Raw genomic sequence first — 18,833 nt, 5'->3', positions numbered from 1 at the left:
ATGTTTCATAGGTATTATCTCATCAAATTGTCTTAAACCCCTAGGAGGGAAAGTTTGCTGCTTCTGCTTTCTAACTGAAGAAAGTGAAACCCACCTCTAAGTATATTATCCAAAGGAACATAGTTAGAATATGGCAAGACTGTAATTCAGCATAAATTTATTATGACTTCAACCCTGTGTTTTTCACCCCATACCATTCTCTGTCTTGAATTATTGTCACCATGCAACAGACAGGAAAACTAATACCCAAAAAGGTAATATAGTGATATCACCTTTGGTGATAGCAGTGATGCTTATAGAACCTGAAGCTTGATTTCCCAGATTCTTCTTTCACTAAAGTCTTTGGCTGAATAACGTCACATTCATATTAAGTTTTAAAAATGTCTAAAGGCAAGTTTTCCTTGGACTTGCTTTAGGTTCACTCCCAGAAGTAGTGGTCACCCATCTTCGAGCAACTGCCAACGCCCATGACACAGTGTTGGCGCTGGAAGATGCTGTCGATTGGCATGCTGGGGACGAAGTCCTTGTCATCAGCGGGATGGGTGCTGAAGGTGCCAAGCCTAAGGAAGAGATTGTCACCGTGGAGACTGCGCATAGTACAGACCTCCAGCTGAGGTCACCCTTGAGGTACTGCATGTCAGCTTGGTTCCATTTAGATGCAAGATGAGGTCTTAACTGTGCTGGTGACCAGCACAGCTGGTCAGAAGACATTTGTTTGTCTTTCAATAATATCATTCACATTAAACCACAGTAGACATTTTGGCAAGAAAATTACAAAAAATGAAATATTTGGGAGATTTAGACGTCTTAAATAAGTTTCTCTTGTAAGACACTAGAACTTTTGTCTTTTTGTAGATGGTCACTGCAATAGTCAGCATAGTTCCTAAGTCTCGCACACGTGTGCCTATTTTTCACTCTTCTGTGTCTGAGTTTCTAAGGAAATAGAGTCCCAGATGGAGGATTAGGCTAATTTAGTGGCTTACTATTCATTATAAGACTTGGAGTGTTATTTTCAAATTTTTTTTTTTTTCTTTTCAGATATTCTCACAACTCCACAGAGAATTGGGTGGCTGGAGAACACCATGTTTTAAAGGTCATGCTGGTTCTACTCAGCAGGAGTATTACCATACAGGGAAATCTCACTGATGAGAGAGTGCAGTTCCTTGCTTCATGCCAGGGGGCCAGTGCTTCAGAAGGTAGAGACCAATTTGTTGGGAAGCCTATAATGGGTGAAAAACAATTCTTACTGTTCAATGATATGTGGTATGGCTGACTTCTTTCTATTAGAGTGTTCCTAATACAGTAAGTCCCCTGCAAACAAACGAGTTATCTTCTGAGAGCATGTTTGTAAGTCCAGTTTGTAAGTTCAACAAAGCTGGCCTACATACTCAAGTAACACAATCGGCTATATAGTACTGTACTGTAATAGGTTCATAATACATTTCATATAAGTAATACATAAAAAAAAGCAAGCAACCACAAAAAAAATAAAGAAAACATTTTAAATCTTCCAGTAAGGTACCTTGAAAAGTACAGTAGTACAATAAAAGCACTGGCATATAGGGGCTGGCATCTAGTGAACATGCAAGAGCTACTGATTGGAGGAGAGAGAGGACTTGGAAGATGGTAGAGGAGAACGATCATTAGCAATAGGAGACAGAGGGCAAGCTGCAGTTTCACTCATGCCTGACATTGACAGAATGCACGTTTGAATCTTTGAAAGTTTGAAACTTGAAGGTATGAATGTAGGGGACCTACTGTGTTCTGTAGATTTCAGAATGCTCTTGATAAATCATCGTTTCCTCTCCTGCCCTCAACCCCCTTGTGAAAGAGATAGGCAACAGTATCTGCTTGAAAAATTAATGATTTCTTGGGAGAAAAAAATATTCCTGTTATATAATAAAATCCAGAGAGTTGAATTAAATTTTCAGGTCAGAGGTTATAATGAAACTGATTCCCATCCTTCTTTACAATTCTCAGGAAAAGTGCTTAATGTCAGAGTCAGCAATACAGGCAGCATGTTCTAATGAGGTAGACTTGGAAGGCTCTTCCCTCCCTGCACCATTCCCACTTTTGGAGTTTGTTTTCTGAGCAAAACTACCACATACTTTAAGTAAGTGGTTGAAAAAGTCAATCTATCTTCGAGAAGAATAACAGGCACTGAATCACACTGATGTACCTATTAAACATCTATTTCAGGGATGGTTAGTTTAGTAGGTTATGTTTTGGTTTCCCAGGCTGTAGATTATGAGGCTTTCATATGTTGGGAAGACATCATTTGTCAACTTTGGTCCAGAATGGTGTGGGTGTCAAGGATGACTCCCAGGCATGAGCTCTGGATGGATGAGGAGGCTATTTATTGAGATGGGAAGGGAAACAGGTTTGGGGGGTGGGAGGGTAGAGATCATGAGTTTAATTTTGTACATGTTGAGATGCCAGGCCAGCATGTGACTGGAGATGTCTGGAGCCTGGAAGAAATGTCAAGTCCGGAGTTAAAGATTTGAGTCATGTCTATGTATAGAGGCCTGTGGGCATAATCTTGGTATATGGATGGGTAAGAGGGACTTTGACCCTGCCCCCCACTCCCTAGTCATCTAGTTCACAATTGTGTCATTCTGACAGAAAAAAAAAAGTTTTCATCCAGTGGGTTGGAATGCAGTGACTGCCAAATTTAACATTTCTGCTAAACTGGCACCTGCAGTCAATTACAGACTCTCTTGGTAATTCTCATACAGGTATTCTCAGATCGTATTGTGCAAAACATGGCATTTAATCATGCTCCAAGAGAGATCATGCCTCTAGGTTTGGGCCATTATAAATCTGTTGTTTCCTAATGAAAAAAATAATCCCTAGTTCTACCACAACTCTTAAATATGACTAAAAAATTCCAAAAATAAAACAAAATTCATAGACATTCATTTAAAAAATAACTTATCATTCACCTCTTCTTTTTATGGAGCTCAAATATGGGAACAAAGTAGCCAAAAACCATACCAAGAGGCCTAGATGCTGGAAAATATTATGGCTCACTGGCATACATGGTTAAAATGGTGATAAAATGTACAAATACCAAACACCTCTTTATTCACCTCTAATCTGTTCATTCTCACCACTTCATGGCAAATAGATGAGGAAACAATGGAAACAGTGAGAAACTTTATTTTGGGGGGCTCCAAAATCACTGCAGATGGTGACTGCAGGCATTAAATTAAAAGACCCTTGCTCCTTGGAAGAAAAGCTATGACCAACATAGACAGCATATTAAAAAGCAGAGACATTACTTTGCCAACAAAGGTCCATCTAGTCAAGGCTATGGTTTTTCCAGTGGTCATGTATGGATGTGAGAGTTGGACTGTGAAGAAGTCTGAGCACCGAAGAATTGATGCTTTTGAACTGTGGTGTTGGAGAAGACTGTTGCGAGTCCCTTGGACTGCAAGGAGATCCAACCAGTCCATTCTGAAGGAGATCAGCTCTCGGATTTCTTTGGAAGGAATGATGCTAAAGCTGAAACTCCAGTACTTTGGCCACCTGATGTGAGGAACTGACTCACTGGAAAAGACCCTGAAGCTGGGAAAGATTAAAGGCAGGGGGAGAAGGGGATGACTGGGGATGAGATGGCTGGATGGCATCACTGACTTGATGGACATGAGTTTGAGTAAGCTCCAGGAGTTGGTGATGGACAGGAAGCCTGATGAGCTGCAGTCCGTGGGGTTGCAAAGAGTTGAACATGACTGAGCGACTGAACTGAACTGATATGCATTCTTTGAGACTGACAACAGATGACTGTTAGAATGATCCATAATTTTGTATTAGTGGCACTTCTTCATTGGTTTATTAACCTGGATAATAAAGAGTTAATTCAGGAGATGATTTCTTCTCCATACTGAGGTTAGTTCACCCCACCAAATGCCATGTGTCCTCACTAGGGCTCTGCTGAGACTGAGGCATTGGTATGGGGGCAGCTCAGTCCTTTCTCTGGAGCCCTTTTCCATTTCTTCGATGGCATCATTGCTATGTCCCCAAACCATAAAGCAGCAAAATATTGGGAAAACCCCACTGGACAGCAAAGAGATGTGATTACATTTAGCGCTCACATGTCTTCCCTTCAATTATCCACCACCAGAGGGTCATTTTATTGCACACTCCCTCAGGGGGATCTTTTGGATTGTAATAAGCATCTATTTAGGTTGGGTTTAATGGGTTCTAGTCAGCCTTTTTGTGATAATAATTAAGGTGATTGATTTGGGGGCTTCTAGAAATAATAGAGTGAAGGCAACATCATGTTCTAGTTATCAGATGTTTTAATTAATAATCCAAAGGGGAGAATTGAAGTAAAAGGGAAGTAAGGTTATTAAATAAGCAGTCATGGTCTGTCCTTTGTGCCCACAGTGCCTTTCGTGCTGGGAGATTTGATTAGAATCATGTTGTACATTCTCCTGTGCCCCTTGACTTCATTCTGTGCCTTAGGTGACCTGCAGAACTGTTTGTATTCCAAGAGTGAGAAGATGCTGGGATCCAGGGATTTGGGGGCCAGAGTCATCGTTCAGTCCTTTCCAGAGGAGCCCAGCCAGGTCCAGTTGAAAGGAGTGCAGTTCCGGGACTTGGGGCAAGCCTTCCGTGAGCACGTGAGCTCACTGATGCTGATAGGAGCTATGAGAGGTGAGGAGGCCCAGGCATGATGTCTCATCTTTCTTCTTCTATATTCAAGGCTCTCCATGCAAGGGGGTCCTGGTAGGTGGTATGTGGGAACATGGGGGGTTCAGAGATGGCTAACTATACCGTAGATCTATGGTTCAAAGAGTCACTTGGAGAGCTTATTAAAATTCTTAGGTAGAGACCCTGTCTCAGACGAATTGTGATCCAAAGTGAGCCTAGAAAAACTGAATTTTAAACCTGATTCTGGAACAAGTAATCCAAGTTTCCCTTTGGGAAATGTTACTATAGTTACAGCAGATATGGAGGGAACCACACAGATCCATGTTTTGAATCCTGCTACTACAACGTACTGGGTTTGTAACTACAGATAGATTGACATTAAATAGTATAAATTATCAGTCAAGGCTAGTGGAAAGCACTTTGGGAAGACGTCCTAATGCGGAAGAATCCCCTGCCTGGGAAAAGTGGGGAGAATGGCTGAGAACCAGGCTCTCTTCCTGGGGACAGAGAGCAGACAGAGCGTGCAGACCTTGGCCAGACCTGAAGAGACATGAGGGAAGCAGCAGACATCCAAGGCAGGTGGGGACAAGTAGATAAAAAGATCAGAATCAGAAAAGAAGAACATGACCAGATGTACTGGTAAAGGCTCTGAGATCAAAGTTGGAGGGGTATAGGAGCATCTAGGGTGAAATTCCAATGCTAGAGTCTGATATATGGAGTTGAGAGATGGGTACAGATGCTGAGTGTTGAGGACAGCAGCCCCGTTGCATGGTTACGCTCCTCTGCCCTCAGCACCTCAACACCCACACAGTCAAGCTCTCCCTTTCTTGGTAAGGTGGTGCTCCAGAAGTCAATGCCTGACAAAGCACATCAGGGCATATGGGAGGATCAGTGGGGCTTGAAAAGTGCTAGGATTACAACAGACATTGACAAAGTAATCCATGAGGTCATTGAAGGCAGGATCCTGGCTAGCAGCACTTTTTCTCATTTCAAATTATCTGCTTGCCAAGAATACCTCTCCTAATTTTCTAAGATCTCTTCCACCTTATTTATTTCTACACTCATTAGGGGCATGGGTCCCTCACATGGTTCTTTCCCAAGTACATTAGGATGATCAGAATCTTTGTACCCTTCTTTCTGGTTCTTCTGTCTCCTGGTGCTTATAATGCTGAGGAATATTTGATGTGGGTCAGTTCCAGTAGACGTGAGGGGAGCAGTCACATAGTGGTTATCAATTGAACATAATCAACAGCTCCCCATCAAAAATTTACTCAGTCTGCCTCCTCAACCTCTGCTTTAGAGTACCTGCACCTTTATTTATTTATATGTTTATTAGGTTTTATTTGAAAAAGGGTTCAGTGCTTGGACTTCCCTGGTGACTCAGATGGTGAAGAATCCGCCAGTAATGCAAGAGACCCTGGTTCGATCCCTGGGTTGGGAAGGTCTCCTGCAGAAGGGAATGGCTATCCACTCCAGTATTCTTGCCTTGAAAATTCTGTGGACAGAGGAGCCTGGGAGGCTACAGTCCATGGGGTTGCAAGTTGGACAGGATTGAACGGCTAACACTTTCACTTTTACTTTTCAGTGCTTAACCAAAGTTTGAAATCCACTGAATTAATACATTATCTCCTGTAGGTCTCTGTTAAAATGCAAATGTGTTTCCTGGGAGGGGGAAACCCATTAACCCAGAGGTTAGAAACTTCTGGCATGCTTGCCAAAGAATCCTTTATTGTTTCATGCCCTACAGGCTCTCATGACCTGTGTGGCCAGCTGTCCTCAGTCACAGGAGTTAGAGGGTGTCGGAATCTTTGCTTGATGTTTCCTTTAGAGGTTTACCATTCCCTGAACTCACCCACTATAGCTCTGTTAACACATTAGTCCTTACTGGTTGTTCAGATGTACCATTGTATTCCGAGGGGCAAGCAGTGATGTTATGGTGGAGACCTGGTCAGGAAAACTCTGCAGCAGGCAGTTTCCTACATGAGTGGGTGTGGATGGGCTAACTTATTAGTGAGTGATGTGAAGGCATCTGGTACTGGGATCAAGGCGAATCTATAGACCCTGTGTCTATGGAGACATTGTAGTTGAGATTTTTCTAGAGAGTCCCAATTTAAAGGTCAAATTATTGCATAAACCAAAGCCATTTTTCTAATACTTCAAACATTTGGTATCAATATAATCTCCCTCACTGTCTGGAAATAATACAAAGCTTCTTTTTCAGGATTTATAATTTTATTATACAAATAAAATATTTTAATTATTTTAATGTGAGTTTTCTCCATCAGACTCAAGATACACAAATGCAGAATTTACTTAGTTTTATTTATCTTTATACCTCTGGCACAAGACATAATTCCTGAAATATATAGTTGATACTCAGTAAATAGTTGTTCATTAATTGATTCAGTCCACATGTATCGATTTGGGAGGTCATAAAATACGTTCATGGAGCCAGTGTAATGATTTTCGTAAATGTCAGTTTCTCTTAGCACAGTAGAAGGTATTTCCCCTCCAGTTCCACAAACCACCATATTCAAATGTGAGAGTTCTGGTCCTCAGACTGATCTCTAGCTTTACTTACAATTTGGATAAATCAGGAATTTGGGATTAACAGATTCACATATGTGAAATAGATAAACAACAAGGACCTATTGTATAGCACAAGGAACTGTGTTCAATATTTTGTAATAATCTGTAATGGAAAAGTTTATGAAAGGGAATATGTATATATACACACGCTGCTGCTACTGCTAAGTCGCTTCAGTCGTGTCCGACTCTGTGTGACCCCATGATGGCAGCCCACCAGGCTCCCCCTTCCCTGGGATTCTCCAGGCAAGAACACTGGTGTGGGTTGCCATTTCCTTCTCCAATGCATGAAAGTGAAAAGCGAAAGTGAAGTCGCTCAGTCGGGCCCGACTCTTAGCGACCCCATGGACTGCAGCCTACCAGGCTCCTCCATCCATGGGATTTTCCAGGCAAGAGTACTGGAGTGGGGTGCCATTGCCTTCTCCGATATATATATATGCACATATACACACACATATATATACATATACACACATATACACACATATATACATATATACACATACACACACATATATACACATATACACATATATATATACATATATACACATATATAACTGAATTACTTTGCTGTATGCATGAAATATTGTAAATCAACTATACTTCAATTAAAAGGATAACTTCATAGCTCATGATATAATGACTACCTCTCCTCATGAAGGATGCAGTTTTCAGAGGTCAGAATTGGTCTGTAAGCCTTAGCTGTTTGTTTCTTGAGCTGTTATCCACTACATTGTGATGAGAAGTGGAAGTGAAGTTGCTCAGTCATGTCCGACTCTTTGGGACCCCATGGATTGTAGCCCACCAGGCTTCTCCGTCCATGGGATTTTCCAGGCAAGAACACTGGAGTGGGTTGCCATTTCCTTCTCCAGGAGATCTTCCCGACCCAGGGATTGAACCCGGGTCTCCCACATGGTAGGCAGACGCTTTACTGGCTGAGCCACCAGGGCAGTCCAAAGAGTAGATACCAAAGATGGTGGCCACCAGGACATCTTGAGAGCCATGCATTCCTCATGGCTGGCCATACTATCTCTTTCTCAGATGGTTTGCTTTTCTAACATGTGGCCCTTGGATTCCACTTTGGTTATCTTTGGTGTCTTTAAGATACATTGGTCTAAGCTGCCTGTTTTTTAAATTGCTGCTGCCATCTCCTTATTTCTTGAATTTTATTATTGTGTGGAAGAATGTTCTTAGTTATATTCTAGCAGTATTTGTGGATGATCAACAGAATGTGAGGAACCTTTGAGATTCCCTACTGTTTACCTTCCTCTTTGTTGTTCAGGTTCCTATTTGCAGGGTTGCACAGTGTGGCAGTCCTTCAGCAGAGGCCTCAGCATGTCCCAGACCTCAAGCCTGAAGGTAGACAGTAACGTGTTCTATGATATTTCAGGCCATGCACTGCTGGTGGGTAAGTGAAATGAGCTGGTTTAACTTCGACATTCTGGTGGAGGATGCATTTTTTTTTTTAATTATTGTTCCTAGATTTGAATTTCCAATTTGTAAAAACTTTAGTCTCTGATCTTTAGAAATAGGCTGTAGTTTGAAATTCTAGTTGTAAATTCAGTCATCTTTAATTGGCTTACTAAGCTTTACCCATAGGAAATGGAGTTTTATTTTTTGTTTCTTTAAATTTATTTTAAAAATTTTATGGAGGTATAGTTATAATGCTGGGTTAATTTCTGCTATACAGCAAAATGGTTCAGTTATGCACATATATACATATACATATATATATATATATTCTTTTTTCATTTTCTTTTCTATTATGGTTTATCACAAGATATTGAGTATAGTTCTCTGTGCTCTATAGAAAGACCTTGTTTATCCATCCTCTGTATAATGGTTTGCATCTGCTAATCCCCAACTCCAAATCCTTCCCTCTCCCACCCCACTACCCCTCTGGCAACCACAAGTCTGTTCTCCATGTCTGTAAGTCTGTCTCAGGAAACTGATTTTTAAAGATGGACATTTCAGTTCATGTTAATCAATATACAATAAATACAAAATTTAATGTCAGCAATTTTAACAATAATTCGAAGTCACATAAATATGTCTTTGTGCAGCCTCATGAAGTGTCAAACCTGGATGTTGAACAAGGGATTAAACATTTTTGAATCCTGTTCTTCACTCCTTCTGTGGCTTGTCGAAGAAGCCTATGTTTTAAGAATTTTCTAAATGGTCATCTGTATTGACATTTGTTTCCTAAAGTCCATTCCCTTTGTGATGCTTAGAGTTATCCTTAAAAAGATCAGACTGCATCATCTTAAAGCCCTTTAAGAATTTATTTCTTTTAGAATCTAATCCAGAATCCTTACTCTGGCTTAAAAAACTCCCTTAGTGACACTGTTTCTACTAACCTTGGTATACCTGTCTTGCTCTTTTTCTCTCCCTCTGTACTCTCACTACACTGACCTCTTTTAATTCTTTCAAAAGGCCACACTTCCTCCTGCCTCAGGACCTTTGCACAGCTCTTGCCTTCTGTTCATACCATTCATTCTCCTCCTATGATAGCCCTCCCCAACACTCCCAAATCAAGTCTGTCTGTTTAAACTCTTTTATCACCAATCATTACTTATTGATTTAAAATTATACATCATGTTTCTGATCATCTGATCAATGTCTGTTTTTATATTAATACCAGATTTCATGCGAACATCATCTCCTTAGTACTTAACAGAACTTTTAAATAGTGCATTTGGAGATATATTTGTTGAAAGAAATAAATCTATTAATGAACAAAAGGTCTCTGGTTATAGCAGAATAATCAAATCAGAGGTTTTCACTGAAAAGAAAACTGTAACTGTACTTGTTAGCTAGTGTTTTCTGTTTAAATTAATTCTGTGATATCATCAGTGGGAAAACGTGCATGTTTTATTTAGGAATGATCTGTTAAGATAAAAGCTGGAAAGGTTCTAACTGTGGGAGGGAAATAGTTTAGTGAGAAAATATGGATCATGTAAACTAACTCTCGGGCTTCCCTGGTAGCTCAGCTGGTAAAGAATATGCCTGCAAGGCAGGAGACCCCAGTTCAATTCCTGGGTCAGGAAGATTCCCTGAAGAAGGGTAGGCTACCCACTCCAGTATTCATGGGCTTCTCTGCTGGCTCAGACAGTAAAGAATCTGCCTGCAGTGTGGGAGATCTGGGTCCAATTCCTGGGTCAGGAAGATCCTCTGGAAAAGGATAGGCTACCCACTCCAGAATTCATGGGCTTTCCTGGTGGCTTAGGCGGTAAAGAATCCGCCTGCAATGTGGGAGACCTGGATTTGATTCCTGGGTTGGGAAGATCACGGGGAGGAAGACATGGCAACCCACTGCAGTATTCCTGCTTGGAGAATCCCCCTGGACAGAGGAGCCTGGTGGGCTTCAGTCCATGGGATCCCAAAGAGTCAGACATGACTGAGTGACTAAGCACTGCACAAACTAACACCAGCTCTAAAAGGCTAAGGGCTAAGGACAGTAGAAGTTATCAGGTGCAAGACAGTCTGATTGGAAAAGGACAGGGCAGTCAGACTAACACATGGAAGGCTGGCTTTGCTTATTTCTACTTTTATTGCTGTAAAGGAAAAGTTTGTTGAAACCTGGTGTTGAAATTCAGGGAGGCACCATAACAATATTATTTTAGAGGGAAACAATTTTGTGGAATTGGTATTAACTAGGCAAGGAATAAAACCTGCAGGAGGAATTTGGCCTTGACTGCTTGGATATTGTGAGTGGAAGCTCTTTGATCTCTACTGTGTTGTAGGTGATGGAATTAGAATATCTGTCAGTGAATTTTAGATAAGCTACTCAATTCATGCAAAATAAGTTTGCAGGCTCAGATGCATGAAATGACATAGGAAACCCAGATATCTGAAGACCTAGAAGAAAGGGGATCTGTGGGGCTGCTCTGTATGGATGCTGCACGGTTGACCGAGTCTCGGTAGAATCCATGTGTGTGTGCTAAGTTGCTTCAGTTGTGTCTGACTGTTTGTGACCCTATGGACCGTAGCCTGCCAGGCACCTCTGTCCATGGGATTCTTCAGGCAAGAATGTTGGAGCGGGTTGCCATTTCCTTCTCCAGGGGATCTTCCTGACCCAGGGATTGAACCTGCATCTCTTAGTCTTTTGCATTGGCAGACGGTTTCTTTACCACTAGTGCCACCTGGGAAGCCCTTCTGTAGCGTGGCCCATGCCCTTTTATTCTGTTCTATTTCAAACCTCCGATCTGAGTGTGAGTGTCTCAGATCCTGTCTAGCCTATTTATCCAGGACATGCCAGATCTTCCAGGGGAAGAGAGGGGCATGCAGATGGTTGGTGGCCAATTCAAAGAGCTCAGGGTGGGGCTGGACATAACAGGGGAGCGTGTGCCATTTAACTACAGAGACAGTCACTTAGATTCTTCTTAAGAAGTAAAACAATAGATCTATTTCTTTGTTATTTTTATTTAAAATGAGCTTCTGATTTCTCTGATAGCTCAGTTGGTAAAGAATCCGCCTGCAGTGCAGAATATCCTGCTTCGATTCCTGGGTTGGGATGATCCCCTGGAGAAGGGAAAGGCTACCCACTCCAGTATTCTGGCCTGGAGAATTCCATGGACTACTGTTTATGGGATCGTAAAGAGCTGGACACGACAGAGTGACTTTCACTCACACTCTGATTCATGAAGTTCTAGAACTAAAAGGTTCACATAATCTGTGTCTGTCTGATTCATAGATAAAAACACACGCACAAATTGAAGCAAGCCACACCAAAACAAGAAATAGTATTAAAGAAGCTCTCATTTTCCTGGGTGGCACAAAATGTGCTGAACTAACATCATCTTTTGTTCTCAGGTACATCCCCCGAGATAAGGTATATCCCTTGGGAGGTTATTCCTGGAGGAGAAAAGGGTAAATATGTAAATAGGTTTTAAATTTATTACCATCTGTTTAAGTTGTCATACATTTTATAGACAGGGCTGCTGGCAGAATGTTAGATATCTTAAATTTGTTGAACGCACTAGATGTTTACAGCTGTCTACATAATATACACATGATGAGAACTATAACATATATTAGTAGAAATAAGAATGTTGGGTTGAGTACATATTAATTATGTTGGCGAATCCCCTTTTCTTAAATTAGGCTGGTCAGAACAGGGGAACATAATAAGAAACAATGTGATCATTCATGTTTCTGGTGCTGAGGGACTCTCCAGTCCTGAAGTGGTGACACCGTCTGGTATCTACATCCGCCATCCCACCAATGTTATAGAGGTAAGAGCTTCAGATCCTCTAGTGAGATTGGAGCTGAGAGGCATAATGTTCACTCTGAAAATTATCCCGAGTGGCAGCATCAGTGTTGTGGGATAAATCACTTACTTGCTGCACATTGGTAATGGGAAACTACTTTATGATTTTTGATTAAACAATTTTAGGATAAATGTAATCATTTCCTCAGAATTCCCATTAACATTCTTTGAAGCAATGTCTTTATGAAGTGAAATGAAGTAAATACTGATTACTTTCTGGTCATAAAATATCTTCCTGAGTTATATGTGGTGGTCACTGAATTTGGCCTTGATTCTGATAATAATTATGAAAATCTTCATTATGCTACGGTATTAATGTGTTCATATTATTGCCCTTTAAGAGTGTTTAAAACTGAGGGTCAGCAGAGTCGTGAGGTGAGTGAGAGCATGTCAGATTCCAGGATGAACAGAGTACAGTTGACTCTTGAACAACACGGGTTTGAACTGCATGAGTCCACTTATACTCAGATTTTTTTCCATAGTAAATGCTACACTCTCATATTATCCACAGTTAGCGTGGAACCATGGACACCGAGGAATCATGTATATGCAGGGCCGATTATAAATTTTACGTCAATTTTTGACCGCATAGAGGGTCGACACCTGCAATCTCTGCAGTGTTCAAAAGTCAGCTATACACTCTGTTGGCCTTGGTTTTTTTAAAAAATTCCATTATTTAGTACAACTTAACATTACTTTTTCTTGGTAAATTTCTATCTAAGCGGTTTAAGGAATTATTTTTTTCTGGTAGTTTAACCACAAATCTGTGAATGAGGAATGGTATCAGAGTAGTATGAAGGCCATTTAGTTTCCCCTTTTCCAAAGGTTTTGTCCCATGGACTATCTATGAAAGGGTTAAGGGCCTCACTCTTCAGGACATGGCTCTGAGTATCTACTGTGACAATTATGCCAAGTTTCTGAGGAATGGAGAGAATGAACATCTCTCTCTCTCTCTGATCATCTGTTTTTAATTACCTTCAGCTGAATAACCCCTAATAAAAGTCATGGTTATCTCTTCAACCCTCTGCCATACTCTTAATTATGTTTATTCCAAGCACAGCACTTACACACTATTTTAGGTGCCTAATAGGGGCAGCTAATATGCCAGTGAGGAAAGGAGGCAGAACTGCATGGACTGAAGGAAACCCAGCTCTAGACACAGAGCAATGAGAGCAACATTTAACTTGTTGGCGACCACAGGGCTTGTTGCATAGCCATCACAGTAAGCTTTGGGGACTTAAGAGCTATGTTTTATATAGTTTCTTGGATCGCAGAATCATGACTACTTTGAAATGCCTAGAAGAAAGGATACCCTCAGAGATGCCCAGGTCGTCTTCCTGCAGGAGACTAGAATGTATCTAAATCCACATTGAGTGTCAGGGGTGCTGCCTGCTTTGCTTCACTGGGCAGAGTCTTGTCTCTGGGGCAAGTGTCCTGACTACTAGTTGACTAGTAAGAAATGAGCTGACTAGCAGCCACTATGAGGATCAGTATGGATGTTCATTAAAAAACTGAAAATAGAGTTGCAATATGATCTGGTGGTCCCACTCCTGAGCATGTTTCTGGAAAAAATGAAAACTCTAATTCGAAAAGAAACATGTACCTAAGTGTTCATAGCAGCACTATTTGGAAAAAGTGAAAACTCTAATTCAAAAAGATACACTCACCTCAATGTTCATAGTAGCACTATTTATGATAGCCTAGGCATGGAACCAATTTAAGTGTCCACTGAATTGATAAGGAAGATGTGGGGTGTATATATATATATATATATATATATATATATATATATATATAAAATAAAGAATTATTTAACCATACGAGAATGAAATAATGCTATCTGTAAAAACATAGACGAACCTAGAGATTATCATACTAAGTGAAGTAAGATAAAGAAAGACAAATATCACATGATATCCCTATTTGTGGAATCTAAAAAAAAAAAGGTACAAAAGACCTTATTTACAAAACAGAAATAGACTTACAGACATAGAATACAGGCTTATAGTTACCAAGTGGGAAAGGGAGAAGTGGAATAAATTAGGAGTTTGGGATTAACAGATAAATGTTACTATATATAACGTAGGTAAATAACAAAGACCTACTATAGAGCACAGGGAACTATATTCAATGTCGTGGAATAACCTGTAACGGATACGAGTATGAAAAAGAATATATATATTTGTAATTGAATCACTTTTCTATATACTTGAAACTAACACAAAACAAACAAGCAAAACAAAATGAAGCAAAAGAAATGAGCTGGCTATAGGTGTAGAGAACCAGAGGACCACATGCGAGCTCGTAGGTCGCCTGAGACTTTGTAGACTGACCTGTGTAACAGTGCACAGTCAGCAATGAATATATTGTTCCCCAAACAGGTTTTCTGATTCCTGTTAGATGCCTTCCCTTTCCATTCATTTACTTTCTTCCTCTTTACAAAGTTAAAAAACAATACAGTGCTTGCATTCGGAGAATGAGATTTTAGTTTAAGGTGGTAACATAAGTTCATTAAGTACATTCATTAGGTATATTCCTGACATTTTCGTCTTCAATGATCTTGAAATTCTGTTGTTAAAATTCTGTTATAAAATGATCTTAAATTGGCTTGTTAACTTTTAGTCCCTGTAGTTGCTCAATAAAAATTAATTGAATATAATAAATGAATGGATGTAGGTATAATTCCATAATCAAAGAATGGGGGGAAGAAAGAGGAAATTAAAGAATGGATCCCAAGATCCCTCAATCATTTTGATGACTGAAAAATAAGGTGTTTCATCTGTGTCAGCATTTAGATCCCGTGGAACTCATTTCTGATTGTTAAATTTTGCACAGTCCCCTCCAATTTTGCAGCTGTGCCCCTGGGGTTCTGCTGTGCTGTCTCTTTTGTGTTCTGTTGTCTGGAATGTGCCACAACCAAGGGACATAGGTGTAACTGGGCATATGTGTCAGAAGCTAAAACTTAGGAACGTCTTTTAGTGCCTGTGAAGATCATTTCAGTCGTTGGACAAATAGTAAGCTCGTGTTTATTGTATTTTAAGTGGATGATATGCATTAAAATGTATCTTAGAAATATATTTTTATTCCAAAATGATAATCAGGAGGCTACAACAGTGATGGGGTGGTGCGTGAGGTGCAGTTTGTGAGGGGGGTGTGTGTGTGTGTGCAGTTTGGCACAATATTTTTTTTTAAGCTATGCGTTACTGTGAATCAATAGGATTTTTCTTTTTTAAAAAACTTTTAAGTTTGAAATAATTTTAGACTTAGAAGTTGCATAAACAGAACCAAGAGTTCCTATGTGCCTTTTCCCCAGCTTCCCCTAGTGGTACATAATATAACCATTGCCATAGGGCAATGGCACAACCAGGAAATCGGTGTTGGGACTATATTATTATGTAAACAAAAGCCTTTAGATTTGAAGGTGACCTAATCCCAGTGGCTGGACAACCAATCCAGAAAGCCTACATTATAGACATTGACCTTGAAATCTCTGGCCTAGCCTGGCAGGCAGGAAGAAATGGAGCTGATCCTTAATTAAGTCTCTGCAGTGATTTCTAGTTGTAAATTGTTCCTAGATCCAGAGACTAGGACCAAATGTTCTGCCCAGTGCATGGAATTCACCTTGGCTCCCAGGCAGCCATCTTTACAGTTCACTCACCTTCAACTCTGCCTGGTATAAGGATATTTCAAGTGAGATATTCCTTTTTAGTTTTCATAGCTGCAAGTGGTTCACTTACCTCACTGCCCAGGCTGCCACTGAGCTAAATTTGGGGCAGTTTCTGTGAGAAGCAAAATCTTAGCCTTGTGCCCTTCTTGCTAGTGAGGGCTCAGTGTGGTAGTCCTGTTTGACTGGCCAAGGAACTCGAGGTGTTCCTTTGTATACTCCTTAGATAGGTCTGGCCAGGCTTTCCAGCAAAGATCGGTGGTGGTTCTTCCATGCATAAGCTGTAGCATTGGGAGCACTTCATTTCCAGTCTGTCTCCCTTCCACACTCCAGTGTCTTGTGTCTCAGACTCCTTTATGGGCATTTCTTGTTACCTGTCCAGAGGCTTCACCTTTCTCGTAGACTTAACCTAGTTTGACCTCAGGCTGGAAGGTTTTTGCTCTCCATCAGCGAGAGACTGTGCACTCTGAGTGCTCCAGAACATCCCATCTGTATGTGGGCTTTGGACATTTCCCATGACCAGACCCCTATTTAGAATAGCCAATGGAAACCCCCTAAAGACCAGTCCTTTGGAAGCATCCATTTGATTTGAAGGGAATTTGTTCTGGTTTGTGAATCAATTTTGTAAGGAATTCTGTGTTTAAAGGCTGATTTCAGCTCTCTAGCTCTCTCCACTCAATAGCTAATGTATATTTAAGAGCTGCCCGAAGGGTTGACTCACTTTTTTTTTTTTTAGTGACTACAGATGCACACCTCAAGGAGCTGGCATACTTGGGCAGTTAATTTCTCTCTGGAATTTCTCTTCCTTGAATGTCCATAATACATTGACTTCCGCAAAGAATTGATTTCCACACAAAATTCCTTGCTTGCCTTAAACCCTTCCCCACAAGCCGCTGGCTACCTGCATACATATGTGCTTTCTTCTCATGAATCGTTTGTAGCATACCCAATTGGAATGGAGAGTAAAAAAGGCTGGAAAGTAATGCCATCCGACTGTGTAAGTGCTTCTTTTATTAAAAAAAGTGAGCCTTACTGGCTAACAGAAGACCAAAGTTGCAAATATCCTGCCCAACTATAAATGTACTTGGAAAGCATTTATCTATGATCACCCAGGTGCTCCAAAAATACTAATGACACCAGGGCAGATGATTTAACAAATCTATTCATTCTCTCAAAACACATGCCTGTCTAGCCAAGACAATGAATAAGGATGAAGTCGTTGGAATATATTCTGGAAATACTTGAATCTTTCCCTTCCTGGTAGAGTCGTGGTAATGAATTAGCATCTCATCGGTAATGAAATAGAAGTGTACATTCAAGTTGAGACGATCATGTCTAACCTCTTGTGAACCTTTCTTGTTGTTTGTATACTTTTGCAGAAAAGGTAGGAGTTTCAGAAGCTCCCGTTATGTAACTCTCAGTTCTCATATACATGTGACCTTTCTAGTGACTCACGGGGCGGTAGAGAGAGACACAGCCACTCTGCACTGGCTGTGTGGAAGGTGGAGCTTCGTATGTACTTCTCTGAGGAAGTTTCCTGTTGTGTAACCATAACGGAATCAACAGTCACATTGCTTGCTTGTGTTTCTTTGAGGGCGCTTTTATTTAGTGCTTCCACTGGGCGCTTGGATCTGTCAGCTTAGGAACAGGGATTCTTCCAAAGCTGAGGATCATAAGTGCATGTCTTAGTTTCTAGCTGAGGGAAGAATTGTGATAACTGATTCAATTGCTAATAAGTGTTCTTTGGGAGAGTGTCTAATGGAAGATTTGATGGTTTAAAAAGATATAAATACCCTCCCAGTAAAAACTGTCAAAGTATTCTTGTTATAATTACCATGTTTTTATATTTAGGTTGGTCTTTCCATCAAAATTTGGAGATAGGATACTGGAAAATGGGTATGGGTCATTTCAAGAACACATACAATTTTTTTTAACCATGCTAATATTAGCATGGGCTTCCCTGGTAGCTCAGATGGCAAAGAATTTGCCTGCAATGCGGGAGACCCAGGTTTGATCCCTGGGTCAGGAAGATCCCCTAGAGACGAGAATGGTTACCCACTCTAGTATTCTTTACTGGGAGAATTCCATGGACAGAGGAGTGTGGCAGGCTATAGTCCATGGGGTTGTGAAGAATCAGATGCAACTGAGTGACTTTGAGCAAGAGAGTATTTGGGGCCATAAGATTCTTTGGTTGTGAGAGGCTGTCCTCTATAAACTAGCATTCCTGATTTCTGTGCAATTAATGCTAGTAAAATCTCTCTCTTTCTGAGTTGTGACAACAGAAACTGTCTCCAGAAATTTCCGCATGCTCCCTGGGGAACAATATCATCCCAGCTGACAAACACAGCTCCAGACTTTACCCAGCCCCCCAAGATAATTGGGGTCTTAAACATGGCCCAGGTCCCCTGAAGTCACATTAGCATCTTTAATAGTGATTCAGCTTCATATTCAATGATATCCAAAAGTCACTTTTGGTGTGTGGAAAGATATGGGATTGGAATTTTAAGTGGCTTCAGGAAATGGAAGAAGTGCTCAGAATCCAAAAGAATGAAGTGCAATGGAGAATGGGCATCTGGTGCACAGAGAAAGAAGCCGTTCTATGGCTGAGTGAAAGAGTCCTGGCTGGTGGGTTACAGATCCCCGGAGTGAGTGAGC

The 18,833-nt window shown here is 40.7% G+C and overlaps 1 protein-coding gene across 5 annotated transcripts in view; it reads left to right on the top strand.

Annotated features, from left to right (window-relative positions):
- The window catches only part of PKHD1 (PKHD1 ciliary IPT domain containing fibrocystin/polyductin), a 456,884-nt gene that overhangs the window by 175,044 nt on the left and 263,007 nt on the right, over positions 1–18,833 (top strand). For all 5 annotated transcript variants that reach the window (XM_069562807.1, XM_069562808.1, XM_069562806.1 and 2 more), the window contains exons 38-43: positions 417–627; positions 1,039–1,196; positions 4,468–4,659; positions 8,528–8,653; positions 12,058–12,114; positions 12,349–12,479. In XM_069562807.1, the coding sequence (XP_069418908.1) occupies positions 417–627; positions 1,039–1,196; positions 4,468–4,659; positions 8,528–8,653; positions 12,058–12,114; positions 12,349–12,479 (875 nt within the window). The remainder of the gene's footprint in view (positions 1–416; positions 628–1,038; positions 1,197–4,467; positions 4,660–8,527; positions 8,654–12,057; positions 12,115–12,348; positions 12,480–18,833) is intronic.

Source organism: Ovis canadensis, chromosome 20, assembly GCF_042477335.2.
Source record: "Ovis canadensis isolate MfBH-ARS-UI-01 breed Bighorn chromosome 20, ARS-UI_OviCan_v2, whole genome shotgun sequence".
NCBI lineage: Eukaryota > Metazoa > Chordata > Mammalia > Artiodactyla > Bovidae > Ovis > Ovis canadensis.
The sequence above is the reverse complement of the archived record's forward strand: the minus strand, read 5'-3'. Positions and strand labels throughout refer to the sequence as shown.